This window comes from Mytilus galloprovincialis, chromosome 9 (assembly GCF_965363235.1).
Source record: "Mytilus galloprovincialis chromosome 9, xbMytGall1.hap1.1, whole genome shotgun sequence".
Classification (NCBI taxonomy): domain Eukaryota; kingdom Metazoa; phylum Mollusca; class Bivalvia; order Mytilida; family Mytilidae; genus Mytilus; species Mytilus galloprovincialis.
The window spans coordinates 20,427,509-20,445,874 of NC_134846.1; the positions used below are offsets into that span (position 1 = coordinate 20,427,509).

An 18,366-nucleotide genomic window follows, 5' to 3' on the forward strand; every position below is an offset into this window, starting at 1 on the left:
AAGTCCCTTGCTTACCTAATAGTAAACTCACTTGTAAACCAATATTTTTTGTAGATGTGTTTAATTTCATTGTCGGTAGTATTTGTGAAAGCAGTACAAGGAGGTATGATTATATATTAGTGCTAATAATACTATGAATAAAGCATGTTATTGGTTATTATTGTTTTACCCGAGTTTGATATGTTCTTTGTATGATTGTCTTGTCGGAAGTTGACTCGTTGCTTTACAACTGATTAAAAACGTTGTGATGATTTTTCTCTGACTTGTTTGCTGATAGGGGTAGAACTTGTTTCCTGATGACTATAAAAAATGAATCTTTAGTACATGTAAATGCATGTAAATACATTTTAATATATTTGTTTTTAATTTCTTAAAAGAAAGGCAGAAATAATTTTTTATCACCTAATAGCACTTCACTTTGTGTTTCTTTTGGTTTTTGATGTCTGGTTTTTTTTTGTGTGTTTTTTTCGTGGAGGGTGAAGAGAGTAGATAGAAGTTGCGTCCTTTTAATTATTTGTTCGTATCATATCATTTCTATTTCTTTGGGATTTTGTTTTGTTTCGGGTTTCTGTTTGTTTTGTTTGTTTATTTTTTGTGGGGAGTTCTTTTTTTAAAAACTTTCACAAACAAATACATGACAAAAAAAAAACCCCAAAAAAAAACAAACAAAGTTAATAATGTTAAATCATTGCTCGTGTTTATTTCGTTCCATCTGTTGAAATGAACATCACCATTTCAATAATTTATTTGTATAATCACCCGAAGTGTTGAGCATGTTTTATTTCATGCAAATGTTTTATCTTGTTCTATAAACAGTTGAATATTCATCATTGCACCAGCCTTCAAATTTCTATGGGGTATGACGATGATCATCAGTCCAATATGTAAATGCATGCAATGAATCACTGTATCGTGTTCTCAATAACGAATCGAGTAATCAGTCTTAAAGTGAGATGAAGTATACCAAAGAGATATTCAAACTCATAAGTCGAAAATAAACTGACAACACCATGGTTACAAATCTTAAAGGCATGCATTTTGAAAAGATTTCGTTATTTGATGTTTTACAAGAAGTAACATATTGAACTTTCAATACATTTAGAAATCATTTCAGGATAAGTCCTTTATAGGCAATATTAAATGGAAAAAACAGTTCGAAAAGAAGCTGTCACCTCAAGTCACAAAGACATAATTTGCAAGTGTGGTGTAGGTTTTGACAATGCTTTTATGAATTCAATATTGTTACTCAAATTACTAACATGAATAAATATTCATAAGCATATCTTGTTTTCATTCGTATAACCCTGATTGTCTTTTTTGTAGAAGAAATAGAATTTGTGACGACTAAAATGACATGGTACGAGGGTTATGACTATTGTGTAGCGGCAAACAAGCGATTGATGTACGTGATGTCAGATTTCTCACAACTTGAAATAGAACGATTGCTTTATTTAAAGGAAGTATCGGCTTCACTCAATGTTAGGTATGGATTTTAGAATAGAAATTCATTCATTTTCGTGGGTATCAATTTTCTAGGATCGAGGAACACTTGCATATTTGTGGATATTTAGTCTCGTGGTTTTGACAAAGTCCGCAAACATTCCTTTAAAAAATTTATAATTCGGTGAACATTTTAATCCATGAACAATTAGTATTCAACGAATGTAAATAAATTCACAGTATTATCGTTGCTCAAATCAAGTTGAATAGGATATAAGCGCCTAAGATTCCGATATTTCATGCGGTAGAAATTTCATAGTATCTATAATGATTAATTTTTACAAATTGAATGGAGATTGTCTCACTGACACGCATTCCACATCTTCTTATTTCTATTTGTCAATTTTTAGAAAGAAAGTTCCTGAAAACGAATACAGTTAATTAAAAAAGTTACTGTAATGTTGATTATTGTTAAGGCATAATGTTTATCTGACAATCAAATGGTTGAAAATTATTTGAAATATTGTGACTGAAAAAATGTATGTTTCATCAGAGAATTATCCTTTTGGACGATACACAAGGTAAACAACCAGACACCAAAAGGCGAAAGATTTTATACGGAGTCTCCAGTTGAGAACTTTATGTATGGTTATTCATTTCCTCTATGTGTTTACCACGTTTACGAAAGATATAACAACAGGCTCGGATGGGAGGCAGATAATTGTCTCGGAAAGAAGCAGTATGTAATGTGCAGTAACCGAGTGAGCTCTGTTTATCTATATGATGGTAATTAAGATTATTTGCTTACTTTAGTTTAAACAGACGTGTTTGTTTACATCCATCATAAGGAAGCAATTAAACCAAGAGTTCCAAATGGTCAAGTTGAAATCATCCCTTCGTAAATTTTACGGACGCCATCACGAGTTGGTTGACCGTTATGGAATAACCGTTTCACAAATGATATCGGATATGTTCCTTACATCGTAACTACAATCCCCTTCCCTTTCATGAATGTGACCTACCGAATTAGATTATTTACCGGATTTGTTATAAAATTAGCAACACGACGGGTGCCACATGTAGAGCAGGATCTGCTTACCCTTCCGAAGCACCTGATATCACCCCTAGTTTTTGGTTGGGTTCGTGTTGCTTATTTTTTAGTATTCTATGTTGTGTCATGTGTACTACTGTTTATATGTTTGTCTTTTTCATTTTTTTCCATGGTGTTGTCAGTTTTTTTGATTTATGAGTTTGACTGTCCCCCTGGTATCTTTCGTCCTTCTTTCATAATCAGTCAAATAGAAACCTCAAATTAAAAAAAATAATGCATATGTTTTTTTTTTATATCTCAATGGATAGTGTTCATTATAAAACTTATATACATATACTTTTTTCTGAAGAAAGTTCTTTAAATTGTTCATATTAAGAAGAAGTTAACTTTATTTTAATTGCTTCCTTCCAGGAAGCCATTCCCCGACATATTTTCCGTATGCAAAGTGACCTCAGTGTGACCCATCTCGTAAAAATCCGTTGATCGCAATACACATGGATTCCCTTAAAATAAACTATTATCTGGTTGTACATGTTAAACGTGCTCAATATCCATGCTTTTTTTTTTATGATTGTTGACGAACAGGTGATAAAAGTTAAACTTCGAGTTAAAAACACGAACTTTAATTACCTGCCATATTTTCACAACACTGACCGATTGAAAAACAAATTGACGATTATACGAAATTTATGCAAAAAAATGATAAAATTTTGCACAGAAGACTAAGTTTATGATGTTTGTATGCATTGGTTGAAGAATTGGAATGACATTATTTTTCACCGGTCACTCGTTTCATATGACTTTAACTTAGTCATATTGTCCAAAATTATTTCCTGAAAAATGCCGGAGCTTTACAATTAACTCTTGCATTGATTGGGGTAAAGCAAACACGAATCAATCAATATGAGTCCCTTGTTTTCCGTCAAGGTCAACCAAATAGTAATAACAATAAGCTGGATAATTCTGCTATTAAGAACCCCTTGTCAAAATATCTTTTTGCTAAATAATGACTCATTATCATGGTAATCATGATAAAAAATGAAAACTAAAAATGTGATATATATACAGAGAGAATGTATAAAAAAAGATTTTTTTTTAAGATTTTAGAGAAAAAATAGTTTAAATCATTCAATTTTCTCAATCTACTTGTGCGAAGTACTTGACCAACTTTTAGAATTAAGAAGTACCTGAACACATGTAATGTTGATTGGCTTCGTAAAAATTCAAGATTGTAAAAAATCAAGATGCTTGATTTCTTCTTTGACAACATGTGAGTTTTGTTGGAAAACGTGTTTTTCAAACAAACTATCATTCCCAGGTAAACAAACTGTGCTCCTCTTCTTGTCGAATGTTGTTCCTTTATTCATAAGAGGCTGAATTCATACAAAAGTTTCTTTTGGAAAATTAATAGAAACTTGCATTATCCTTTAACTTTGGTTTCCGCTTAATAAATGATATCGATTATGTCCTCTCACTAACAATTCTAAATGTGGTGACTATTTTGAACGCATCAATCCCATTTAACTTAATACGGATACAACAGATATAGTGGCATCTGCTTCATATTTTGACTTACATCTGGAAATTGATAATGGAAGTCGTTTAAGAACATAACTTTACAACATGATAAATGTTTTCAGCTACCAATTGAGAACTATCCATTTCACGGAAGCAATAATCTAGCACTAGCTGCATAAGCCGTATTTATTTTGAAATTGATACGATATTCCAGGGTTGCTTTGCGTATTAAGATTGTGACCGCACGCATCAGACTGATTATAAAATAACATAATTACCAAACTCCGCGGACAAATCAAAAAGGAAGATCTGGTAAAAGGCGTTTCCTTGTTTAGAAATTGGTGTTTTTTTTTGTTTTTTTTTTTTTATTAAAACTTGATTTCAAAACTATCTATACCTCTCGCTTATATGTAGGTCTTTTGTTTTGCCTTCACTTGATATTTGTTAAAATGTTTATTTCGCTTTTCAATTTTATATGCTCGATTGCAAGTACAAACAAAATGTTATGTTCTTACACCAGATCAGAAGTCCCTGTTTTGGACTAAATCCAAATTTTAAATTTGCTGCAAGCTGTGCACTTTTGTATTCTGATATAAAGTACTTTAATCTATTACAAAATCCTTAAGGTATTGCATTAAAAACTCGTTTCATTCGTTTTTTAATTCACATTATCGAAAACTAAATGAAAACAGCACATATTCATCAATGTATATTCTAAAGAGAAAGAGTACCTACGATTTAATATCTTAATATCTTGAATTGTTTAAAACAAAATTCATTTGATTGAAATCAGTTATTAGATATCCCTATCAAAAATATCATGTAGTTTGGTTAGTATAATGATTCCATTAACATGCTATTTTTAATTTATCTCTACTAGATACACAAGAAGGAAAAGTCAGAAATCGTAGAAAATCTAGACCAGCCACTATAAGACAAAAATCTCCGAGAGGTATGATTCTTTTTAAATTGATATTAACAAAAAGTTCAAAAATAGATTAACACTTCTGATATCCATATATCACAAACCATGTTTAGTTTTGAAATAGTAATTTGTATACATCAATACATTAATGAGATCTGTAACTGTTCTATTATGTTTAAAATTTTGTGTTATGCCTACACATTTACTTGTTAATATCTCATATGGACAATGATTTTATACAGATCAAAAATCATGCAATGATTTTGAGCAGCAGCGGCAACAAGGATTACTATTCTTATCTGCACATTTTTCTGAATTAGAAATTTCAGAATTTTGAGGACTTTTAGTAATGTTTATTGGTCGTATTTGTTTAAAACAAATCAGGTCACTGGTTGTACTAGCATTTTAAGAATGTTGTTTAAAAATCACGGTATATCCTTTTTAGAATATACACAAGAAAGGTATACATTACGAAATGACAAATTTGCTTATTTTTTTATGCCAACATGCAAATCAGTATAGTAAGTTATTGACATATCAATGTTATACAACGATAGAATACAATTCTAGCATAGTATTCCTATTATATAACATTAGACTTTCCGTTCATTCGATTTTTCACATTTTCGAAAACTAGATGAAAACAGCACCTATTTCCTAATTAATATTCTGAAGAAAGAGTGTTCAGTTGTAACTGTCATTGAATATTTTGAATTGGTAAACAATATTTTCAAACCAATTGTAAATTTAAAACTTGGATCGAGAATTTCCTCCAATATAACATAACATTTGGTTGATATAATCTGATATGTAAAACAAAAATGTTACTTAAAACACAAGTAAAAGTCTTGATGGAACATTCCATTGGTATGCTATTCTAAATTTTATATCAGATGGAGCAGATGAAGAGGTCAGTGTTGGTAGAACAACGATTCAAGCCAATACTGGAGAAACATCTTTGACAGGTATGATTCTTTTTAGATTTTGATTAACAGAAATATCAATTATACGTTACCTGTTACGTTTAAATTCATATATCACAAGTAGGTTCAGTTTAAACAAAAATAATTTAACTGTAACGTTATTCAATTTACCGCCATTATGCCCAAGGTTAAAGTTGTCTTTCTGATATTGTTCACATCCCCCTTTTTTGTTAACATTGTATTCATGCACTGTCATAGCTCAAACTTATTCGTTGAGTGTATGTTTACTTATTTTTTAATATATGTTTTTGATTGAATATCAAAACTATAAAACCAGATTGAATCCACCATTTTCTACATACGAAAATGATTGTACCAAGTCAGAAATATGATAATTGATATTCATTTGGTGGATGTGTTTGAGCTTCTGATTTTGCCATTTGATTATGAATTTTTCTCGGAACTCGGTAGTTTTCCTCCCAAATATAGCAGACCGGTTGGTTAATATAATATGATATGTTAAACTAAATTTTGCTCAATACACAAATGTTAGTATAAGTTCTTTCTATTTGCATGCTTTTTTAAGAGTTACCTTCACTAGTAACTTCAGACGAAACGGTTAGTGCTGAGAGAACTACTACACCGGCCAATAATGGAGAAACATCTTCAACAGGTATGATTCTTTTTGAATTGGTAATTAACAGAAACATCAAAAGTACATTAGGTATTTTCTACTTTATTTTCATAAAAAAAACTCATTGTCAATGTAAAAGAAAAAATAACTAATAAGATGGCTTACAACTTAATATGAACGGTTAACGTAGTAGCACATCATGTATCTCTATTTGGACAAACACCCATAACCAGTGTTACTTATAGCATAAAAGCTATGGATTTAAATATGACAGTTTCTCCGCATTCTTTTTAGTAAATAAGTAAAATGTTTGGGTAATTTTGATTTACAAATGCGTTAGGACTTTGATTACCGAAGAATATGTTTTTTGATTCTTATGAAAGACTAGGAACATATATGAAATCGAAAACGGAGGTCCCTTATATTAGATCATCTGCATGGTTTTCTCATAAGTTCAATCAAAGACTGAGTGTGCAATTTTAACTGTCATTGAATATTTTGATAGGTTTAAACTTGTAACAAGAAATTCATTTAAAAATAGCATGCAGTTTGATTAATACAATCTGATGTGTTAAACAAAAATATAGCTAAATACAACAATGTAAGTACCGTGTAACCCGCCTATTCCGACACCTGATTATTCCAACATCTTGGTTTAACCGACCTGATTTCATGTTCCAAAAATAAGCCTTTCCTTGCAGAAAAAACCTGAGTATTCCGACATCCTGCTTAATTCAGCATTGAAGCAACATATTCTGAATTATATATGATATTTGGTTTATTTACTATATATGTTGCTTCAATGCTGAATGAAAAAACATGACATTTTTTTCTGATCCGCCAGTGTGTCGGATTACACAGGTTACACTCATGATAGTATACTAGTTTTATTGAAACTTCGTTCATTCTAAATGTAAGTGTTAGTCAATTAGTGGAACTTTGTTCTTTCTATTTGCATGCTGTTTTAGAGTTATCATCAATAGTTACATCAGACGAAACGGTTAGTGGTGAGAGAACTACTACACCGGCAAATAATGGAGAAACGTCTTCAACAGGTATAATTTTTTTTTAATTGTAATTAAAAGAAATATAAAAAAAAACTAATACTTTTATTCTACTTTAATTTTATTAAAAAGCTCATTGTCAATGTAATAAAAGAATAACTAAGAAGATTAAATGTAACGGAACATGAAAACTTCAAAAGCTTGATATCAATTATAGGATGATTTTTTTAAATTATTTGTTTTTTAATTTTAACTAGTTGTCAGTAATCTCAAATATGTACGCAGTCTTTTTTTTTGGGGTGTACAAGTACCCGGCCACGTCCATTCTGTGTTTTTGTTAGATGTGTTTCTATTTGTATCCATCTGGTGATTCAAATCTTTTTCAACTGATTTTATAGTTCGTTCTTATGTTGTACAGTTACACAACTGTTCAGGTTAGGAGAGAGTTGGGATTCCGCTAACAGGCTTAACCCCGCTACATTCTGTATGTTTAAGCCAGTCGCAAGTCAAAAGTCTGTAATTCAGTGATTGCGATATTGGGTTTGCTAATTTTGGTAATTGTTGAAGGCCGTACGTTGATTAATTGTTAATTTCTTTGTCATTTTGTCTCTTGTGAAAGTCTTTCTCATTGGCAATTATACCACATCTTTCTTCATATTCGAAATCATAAAAATTTTTCAAGTAGTAACACTCATTATCAAAAATTAAATAAATCAAATATTGAAGACCCCCCCCCCCTCCCCCCACATGAAACTCGTGACCGAACAACACTGAATTTAACTCAAATGATAAAGATAATTAGCAACATTATTATGATTAAATCTGTAAATTATTCATATTCACAATTATTAACAAACGTGTCCTGTTTTACCGTTATACATCACTATAGTAATATTGATAGGTAGAAATAGCTATACTGCTTATTCAAGTCTGGTAAAAAGATATGAATTTAAATATGACAGTTCCTATGCATACATTGTACTTTGTATATTAGTAAAATGTGTTGGTAGTTTTAATTTAATATGCTTAAGGACTTTGATCACTGACGAATTATTTTTTTAATGATTCTTTTGAAAAATTAAGAAAATATATGAAATGGTATAAGAGGTCATATATGCCCTTATATCAGATCAGAAGAACCTAGTTTTTACCACCAAATTTCAAGTACCTGTGCGTTTTATATGCAATAAACAGTATGTTAAATGTTAGTTCAAGCCTGAATAAGGATAGTTTTGATATAAAAATACTGTTGATTATTTTAACTTATGACAAATATCAAACAATGCTGTAAGTTGCAGAATATATATTAAAAATCAATCGGACCATGCGTATATTATTTTATATCCATAATGAAAATGGATGTAAAAGTCAGATTTAAAAAATAAAATCATGCTTATTACATTTATCTACACTACACCATTGACGTATGTTTTACCACTTTTCGCTATATAGATGATGTTCTTTCACTAAATAATTCAAAATTTTGTGACTATGTGGAACGCATCTATCCAATCGAGCTAGAAATAACGGATACTACAGATACAGATAAGTCGGCCTCATACCTTGACTTACATTTAGAAATTGACACTGAGGGTCGGTTGAAAACAAAACTTTACGACAAAAGAGATGATTTCAGCTTTCCAATTGTGAACTTTCCATTTCTAAGTAGCAACATTGCAGCAGCACCTCCTTACGGGGTATATATCTCCAAATTGATACGATATTCCCGTGCTTGCATTTCCTATCATGATTTTCTTGATAGAGGGTTGCTGTTTGTCTTTTTCGTTTTTAGCCATAGCGTTGTCAGTTGTTTTGGATTTATGAGTTTGACTGTGTCTTTGGTATCTTTCGTCCCTCTTTTATTCTGAATTATATATGATATTTGGTTTATTTACTATAAATGTTGCTTCAATGCTGAATGAAAAAAACATAATATTCAATAAGTTAAAAAAATAAAAGTTGAGCAAACTCCCTGAAAGTCGATGATTTTTTTGCTATAAAGCATAATTCTAATACAATATTCATAATGTATAACATTAAACATTTGTATCATTCACATTCAAATGAACGAAGACTAAATGAAAACAGAAGACATTTCATTAAAATAGGGACGAAAGTTACAGAGAGACACCCAAACTCATAAAACGAAAATAAACTGGCAACGCCATGGCTAAAAATGAAAAAGACAAACAGACAAACATCAGTACAAATGACACAGCATGTAAAACTGAAGAATTAGCAAAACGAACCCCACCAAAACTGTGATATCAGGTGCTCCGGAAGGGTAAGCAGATCCTGCTCTACATATGGCACCGTCGTGTTGCTCATGTTGTATCAAATCCGGTAAATAATCTAATTCGGTAGTTCACATTCGTGAAAGGGAAGGGGGTTGTAGTTACGACGACTTTATCCGATATCATCTTTGAAACGGTTACTCTATGACGGTCAACCAACTCGTGATGGCGTCCGTAAAATTAACGAAGGAACAATTTCAATTTTACCATTTGGATCTATATCTAAAGAAAAAGAGTTGAATTGTAACTGTCATTGAATAGTTGTTTTTAATTGGTCAAAACACAATATTGAAAATACCAAAATAGCATGCAATTTTGTTAAAATTCTATCTGATATGATAAACCAAAATATTGCTAAGAACATCAAATGTAAGCCTTCGCGGAACTCCGTTTTTTCTATGATATAAAAAAGAAGATGTGGTATGATTGCCAATGAGACAACTGTCCACAAGACAACAAAATGACACGGACATTAACAAATATATGTCACCGTACGACCTTTAACAATGAGCAAAGCCGATACCGCATAGTCAGCTATAAAAGGCTTCGATATGACAATGTAAAACAATTCAAACGAGAAAATTAACGAGCATGTTATTTTAGATTTATCAACACTAGTTACATCCGAGGAAAATGTTAGCATTGGAAGAACAGCTACAACAGCCAATAATAGAGAAACATCTTTAGCAGGTAATATCATTTTTGAATTATAATATGGATTCATTTAATTTAGTCGATACCATTTTTCGTGGATTGAGGAACACTTGCATATTCATGGATCTAATTTTGTAGTTTTTTAAAAGGGTGCATACACATCAACAAACGACAACCACTAATCAAGTAAATTACAGCGCCTTGACTTGGGACTGGCACACCCATACAGAATGTGGCGGGTTTAAACATGTTTTCGGGGGATCCCTCCCCTCATTTGGGACAGTGGTTTAACAGTACAATATAAGAACCAACTATAAAAAATAATTAATACAAATAGAAATACATCTAACAAAAACACAGAGTGAATGTGGCCGGGTACTTGTGTATCCCAAAAACAAAACGACAATAAATACAGATCTGACTTACTGACAGCTGGTTCAAAGTCACTAACAACTAATTAAAATATCATGCATCTAAGACTAAATTATCAAGTTTGTTTTATTTTCAATTATCTTTTATAGTTGATCTACTTTTTATGTTGCTTCTATGCTTGATGAAAATTACACAATGCTCAATAAGTCAAGAAGTTAATACAAATAGAGGAAACACTATAAATTTGATATTTTTCTGGTATAAAGTCCGATTTTTTTTTACAATATTCCTAAGGTATAACATTAAATATTCGTTTCATTTGATTTTTGCACAGTTTCCAAAAAAAGATGAAGACAAGACATTTGCCTTTACTTATATTCTAAACAAAGGTTTCAATTGTGATTGGCAAAATTGGTCAAACAAAATTCAAAAGCACGTTAAACCAATTGTTAACATTTAACATTTGTTACAAGAATTTCATTCCAAAATAGCATACTGTTTGGTTAATATAATCTGAAAAGTTCGACAGAAATATAGATAAATTATTACACAAATATAAGTATTGGCTTAACTACGTTCATTCTTTTGACCTTCTATTTTAGATTTATCTTTGCTAGTTACACCAGACAAAAATGTCAGTGATGGTAGAAAAGTTTCACGGGCCAGTAACGGTGAAAAAACTTTGGGAGGTACTATTCTTTTTAATTTGTAATTAACAGAAATATCAATTAATCATTTACACTTTTAATATTCATATATCATAAACCTGGTTTAGTTTAGACTAGTTTGGAGAAAAAATCGGTTTAGTGTGCCCCGGACACTTTGTCCCCTTGAAAGTTGCTTCTGAGTCCATTACCAGGATTTAAAAGTAAATGATTATCAGCAGTTTTGGTTTTATTTTGTCCACTTTTATTATTTCTTATTCAGGCAATTCTGCTGAAATCATAATATAAAAACAAATTAAAAAAACCAAGAAAATATATCTTTCTCATTCTGACGTTTTTGTATACTAATAAAAAAAAGAGTATCAATGCTACATGTTCAATCATCACAATCCAGAAACGTTGAAAAACTTGTTTACTCAATATGTATATCATATGCACAATTTAGAACTGATACTAATTTCCTAAAGTCAATTTTTTTCTTTCTATCTCTATTAGGACAAGTACATACCACAGCAGGTGCTGTGATTGGTATAATGTCAAGTTTTGTTATTATTTACAACGCTGCACCTTTGTTGAAAGGAATATTTAAACTGGTACCAAAAACTGCTGACGTATGTATATGTATTGAGTAATAAAATGTTTCAAGCAACTAAATGTGTACCAAAATAATGCAATTTACGGACAAATCAAATAGATATAGGAAGATGCGGTGTGAGTGCCAATGAGACAACTCTCCATCCAAATAACAATTTATAAAAGTTAACCATTATAGGTCAATGTACGGCCTTGAACACGGAGCCTTGGCTCACACCGAACAACAAGCTATCAAGGACCCCAAAATTACTAGTTTAAAAGCATTCAAACGGGGAAATCAACGGTCTAAATGCATTTATTAATAAAAACACTAGTAAACAAATTACATGCGTTAAAATTTCTTAATTTATTAGTCAAGTTCAGTCTTTTAAACTCATCAACTGTGGTTAATTCAGTACTGCTTATACCTTTTGCTGACAGATCGTACCTAAATTACGCAAATAGAAAAATTCTCATATTTAAGTAATTATTTTAATGAATATTTCTAAGTTTTTATAAATAAAAAAGTAGAAAAAACGAGAAGTGCATATATCTAGTTACCTCAAGTATAATTATATGACTGTAAGTTTTCTGTTTTCTCATCGGCTTAAAGCATTGGAAATCCTCTTACATAAAACATTATATTTTTACCGCTTCAAAAATCAAGGAATGTTAATATGAGATTTGGAACAGCATCAGTGTATCTAAATATACATTTTCCAAAAAAGTAAAATCACAAAAATACTGCACTCAGTAGTAAATTCAAAACGTCCTTAATCAAATGGCAAAACCAAAATCTGAAACAAATCAAATGAATGAATAACAAGATAACGTCAATGACACATGTTTATAAACAAATCCGTTTTTTTCTGATTTTCATCTGGTTTCCGGTGCATTTTTTAACTTCTTTTAGTTTTCTGTGAATTTCCCTCATAAACTTTATTGAAATTTTCAGCTTAGGAAAATTACAAACTGCAAAGGCAGATAATACATTTATAATGAAAGCAAGGTTGGATTCAAATGTATCTTAAAATTTTGAAAAAGGATAAAAAATTATATATAAAACAAAACTGTGGTTTTACTTTCAACAAATCATCACTTAAAAAACCGCACTAACACATTAAAGTCTTCGAACAACGTCGATGACCTATGCCATTCCACGTTTTTACATTCTCCACATTTATTTCTCTATATGCTGTTGATTTATTTATTAAGTGGGTATCAATTTTCGTGGATTTAGGAAAACTTCTAATTTCGTGGATATTAGATTTCGTGGTTTTCCATTAGTCAGCATATAATTATATGGAACATTTGTAATTCGTTTAACACTTAAATTCGTGCTTTCCCTGTACCTTTGAAATTTACGAAAATTGATATCCAACGAATAATAATGAATCCACAGTATGCTTTCCCTCTTTTCCATGAGGCAAGTATTAACAATTTATAAGTCTAGGAAACATAGACAACGCCATAATTAAAAGACAAGCACGCATAAGACTATGAGTGGCCTGTTCTCGTAGAACAAAACAAACACCCACGAGACTATAAAAAACGAATGTTCTTAAAGAACTGCACAAAAATGAGGGGCGAATGATACCACAGGGATAGTCAAACTTATAGATAGAAACTCAACTAACAATGCCATGGCTAAAAAAGAATAAGACAAACAGGCATATAATAGTATACAAGACACAACATAGAACACTTAAGACTAAGCAACACGGACTCGATCCTGCTCCACTATATATAACTTGAATATTTTATATTCCAAACATACTATGGGACTTCGAGTTCGATTTCAGAAATGTCCTCATGTGTATGCAAAAAATATATAAATGATCGCGGAAAACTCCCTTTCAAAATAAAATATTGTGAACAAAGTGAAACTGTCAGGATGATATGTCTTTTGAGTTGTGAAAGCAGTTAATGTGACGATTCTTAAACATTGACATAAACAATCCAAAATCATAAGCAGTAGTGTAGTAGATATCTTAAAAAAATAAGCAATTGTTTAAAAATTAAAAAAAAAATGTATCAGATGTTTTAGCTTTTTTGTAATTGTATTACAGGGAGAGATAAGACAAGGAGAAGTCGAAGACCAAGTTGCAGATACCATTGCAATTGCCATGTCAGGTATAGATGATAGGATTCTATTTACAAGGCGTATTGACAAATGGTCAGTTCCACCCATCAATCATAGTGATGTCGTGTCGTAATATTCTTACATGGTCAACGTTTTTATGGAACCTTTTCAAGGTGTTTGTTGTTCTTTAAGTCTTGTGCATTTGTTTGTACGAAGCAGCCCTTTATTTTACAGAATGCTTCACAAAACAATAATTATAGTAAACTTTTTGAAGCTTGAATACATTATATCTGAGATGACATTATTTCTTTGAAAAATTTAGGTATACTTTATAATGAGTTTATTTACTATATTCATATAGATCATTTTGTATTCAAATAAGTTTAAAGCCAGTGAACACTTTTTTATAATTTTGTGTATGATTTTGTATTAAAGAAAGCACTTGCACCTTTATTATCTTGACTAAGAATGTTCTGAACGTATAGTATGATAATAATAAAAGAAGCGCTCTGTTCTGAATTTATTGATATTCACAATTACATCACTTTCAGTAGTACTTTTGTGACAAGTCGGATCTGTTTAACAGCAATCCAAATCCCCTTTTTAAGCACTGACCATGTTTGACGGATTGATCCCTAGGGTACAGCCATTTGGGAGCCTTGTATCAGAATTGGTCATGATTTGTTTAACTGTCATCTATATGTTATTATCAGCCCTTACGGTATTGATTGGGCCATGGCGATGATTAATACGCATGATACATGCTATAGTTTTGATGCATCACTCGCGTCAAACCCAATGCATCAGGAAAGATCATGATTTGTTTAAAATACTTGAAACTTGTTAATCTGCCACCCTTCAGTCATTTGTATCACAATGGATACATACAAAATACCAATAAAACGATAGGACAAGGGTTTGCGTGTTCGCTTAATACGGTCTTCAATTACAGGATTGTGCTCCTAAAGCAAAAACACCAGCTACTAAAGAGATGAGGAAGTAATGCTGAATTTGACACCATCAAGTCTCATGGTCACTTTTACAAGTTGGTTGACCGATCCGATTTCATATATTACTTTTGTATGCATCTTCAAGAGATGCTAGCACTATCGACGGACGATGTTTCGATCTGTTTGACCAAGCATACTGTAAACATTGGATGCCAAAACTCATATACTGTGAGAAATGTGTTCGTGGACTCAGATTTTAAAAATCTATGAATTCATAAACATATAATGTAGTTGCTTGCGTCATTTGGTCTATTTTGGCTTTTTTTTCATGACCTCTTACTTTTATATGGTCTAAACAGCTTTGAATATTAGATCTTAACAAGCTTTAGATGCCTGAATAGTACACACAAAACCTGTTGATGAACCCGATCTGACTTCTTTTGAAATGTTGCCAATCCCTCAGTGTTTTTTTGTTTTTCCTTAATTTGCATTTTTGTGTTGCATTTCTGAGTTTTGAACTTTGGTAAACTATTGTTGTCATTTATTGAAACATACACAAAGTATGTGCATTAAACATACCTTTAAAAAATGAAAAGATTATTAATAGGATTTCGACCAACAATCTACCAAATGAAGTAGAAATTTACAACGACAAGTCTACGTACGACCTAACAATGAACACAGCCCGTACTGCATAGTACACTATAAAAGGTACCAAAATGACAAGTATAAAACAATTCAAACAAGAAACTAACGGCCTTAAGTTTGAACGAAACAATTAACAAAAGTCAAATATGATAACAGCAACAAACGACAACCAAGATTGCTAGCACCAATCTCTTCACCTTATCTCTGACAGTGGTACAACAATACATGTAAACCAATTCAATAAAACAAATTGGTGAAACGTAAAAAAAAAATCTTATTGAAATATTAACAACAATACAAGAAAAATACAAACACAGTAGTGTAGATGAATAGTGTGAAAATTTTAAGATAGACCTAATAAAATCTATAGAAAAAAATGATCACATTCAAACATAGATAACGGACAAATTGCGTAAGCTCACAAAACAAAGCTTACCGAAAAAGGAAGAAAGATCCAAACAAATGACAAAGATTACAAAAGGAATTACGTTATATTGAAAAAAACTGATCTGTTACATACCAATAAACGAACCTGGTAAATATAAAACATCAAAAACAAAACCAAAAAAAAAAATAAATTTCAGCTTCATTAAAAGCGCACGATCTGATAACACTGGTGTTGCACCTTTGAAAAAAAATGACAAACTTATCACAGACACTCAACGGTATGCTATTCAAATTAACACACTAAATTGGATACAGGCATTTCTACATGACAGAACACAAACAGTCGTCATCCACGGCATTTCTTCAATCTCAGTACCCGTAACATCTGGTTTACCATAAGGAATAGTATTGGGCACAATACTGTTCCTCATCTATATACATGATATAAGCGACATTCATAAATATTTACAACACAGCAAGCCTAGACTCTTTGCGGATGACAGCATAATTTACAGGGAAATAAAAACACAAGATGATTGCCATCAATTACAACTTGCTTTAGACTAAGCAGCACGATGGGAGTCAGATTATACCAACCTTAATCTGTTGATATCTCTCAAAAGAAAAATAACTACCGGCACATTTACATCCTTCACAATCACATTATCGAACAAGTATTATCTGCAAAATATCTCGGCATTACCCTACAATCTAATCTGAAGTGAAACAAAGATATAGACATATAATATCAAATGGGAACAGGTCACTTAGTTTTTTTAAAAAGAAATTTAAAAGTTGCAAACACAGAAATAAAATCAAGATAAAATTGAGAATGGAAATTGGGAATGTGTCAAAGAGACAACAACCCGACCAAAATAAAAAAAAAAAAAAAAAAAAACACAACAGCAGAAGGTCACCAACAGGTCTTCAATGTAGCGAGAAATTCCCGCACCCGGAGGCGTCCTTCAGCTGGCCCCTAAACAAATATATACTAGTTCAGTGATAATGAACGCCATACTAATTTCCAAATTGTACACAAGAAACTAAAATTTAAATAATACAAGACTAACAAAGGCCAGAGGCTCCTGACTTGGGACAGGCGCAAAAAATGCGGCGGGGTTAAACATGTTTGTGAGATCTCAACCCTCCCCCTATACCTCTAACCAGTGTAGGAAAGTAAAAGCATAACAATACGCACATTAAAATTCAGTTCAAGAGAAGTCCGAGTCTGATGTAAGAAGATGTAACCAAAGAAAATAAACAAAATGACAATAATACATAAATAACAACAGACTTCTAGCAGTTAACTGACATGCCAGCTCCAGACTTCAATTAAACTGATGAAAGATTATGATTTCATCATATGAACATCAGGCGCAATCCTTCCCGTAAGGGGTTTAGTATCATACCATCATAACATATATGAGAAGAACATAACCCGTGTCATGAGCATACCAGACTCTAGTAAGACTCAAACTAGAACAAGTTGTAGTGTCTGGGACCCGCATATGATGGACCAACAGATAAAATCAGAAAAAGGTGCAGAGACGAGAAACTCGTTATGTACACAACAACAACGATTACACGAGCAGTGTCACAAACAAGCTAAATTAGGTGAAATGGCAAACAGACAGTAGAACAAGACAAAACCATACACAGACATACAGACATATCCAAACTTCCAGGACACATACAAATGGTCATATTTCCCGCGGTCGATTTTACAACGGGACTTGCTACCTCAAATTATTATTGAAACCGTCTCTGTTGACAGCTTTAGAGATCAGCTAAAATCATCTGTTCTCTCCAGCTTCAAATAAACAAATTCAAACCAAAACATGTACATGAAACGTATATATTTTTTAATCATAATCTGTATATTTAAACACCTAAATTAAATATTTAGAGGGTTGAGATTTCACAAAATATGATTCAATCCACCACAATTTGGCGCCTGTCCTTAGTCCGAAGTCTCTAACCTTTGTCAGTCTTGTATGTAGTTTTTTTTCAATTTTAGCTCATTTATATTTTTGGAGTTTAGTATGACGTCCATTTTCACTGAAGAAGTATGAATTTTTGTTTCGGGCCAACTGAAGCCCGCCACCGGTTGCAACATTTTCGCGCTGTGTTTAAGACCCAAAGACTATTTTGTGCTCTTTGGTCGGGTTGTTGTCTCTCTGACACCTTCCCTATTTCAATTCTTATATACAGTTAACACGTTTAAAACAAATTGCGGATAAAAAAA

General features: G+C 31.8%; 1 protein-coding gene across 1 annotated transcript; it reads left to right on the top strand.

Annotated features, from left to right (window-relative positions):
- Nucleotides 1-1,328: 1,328 nt before the first annotated feature.
- On the top strand, nt 1,329-14,407 carry LOC143046685 (uncharacterized). The gene is made up of 10 exons (XM_076219789.1): nt 1,329-1,483; nt 1,994-2,226; nt 4,890-4,961; nt 5,828-5,899; nt 6,444-6,530; nt 7,460-7,546; nt 10,393-10,479; nt 11,418-11,504; nt 11,976-12,091; nt 14,123-14,407. The coding sequence occupies exons 1-10, from the start codon at nt 1,350-1,352 to the stop codon at nt 14,267-14,269; spliced, it is 1,122 nt and encodes a 373-aa protein (XP_076075904.1). The 5' UTR covers nt 1,329-1,349; the 3' UTR covers nt 14,270-14,407.
- Nucleotides 14,408-18,366: the final 3,959 nt, after the last annotated feature.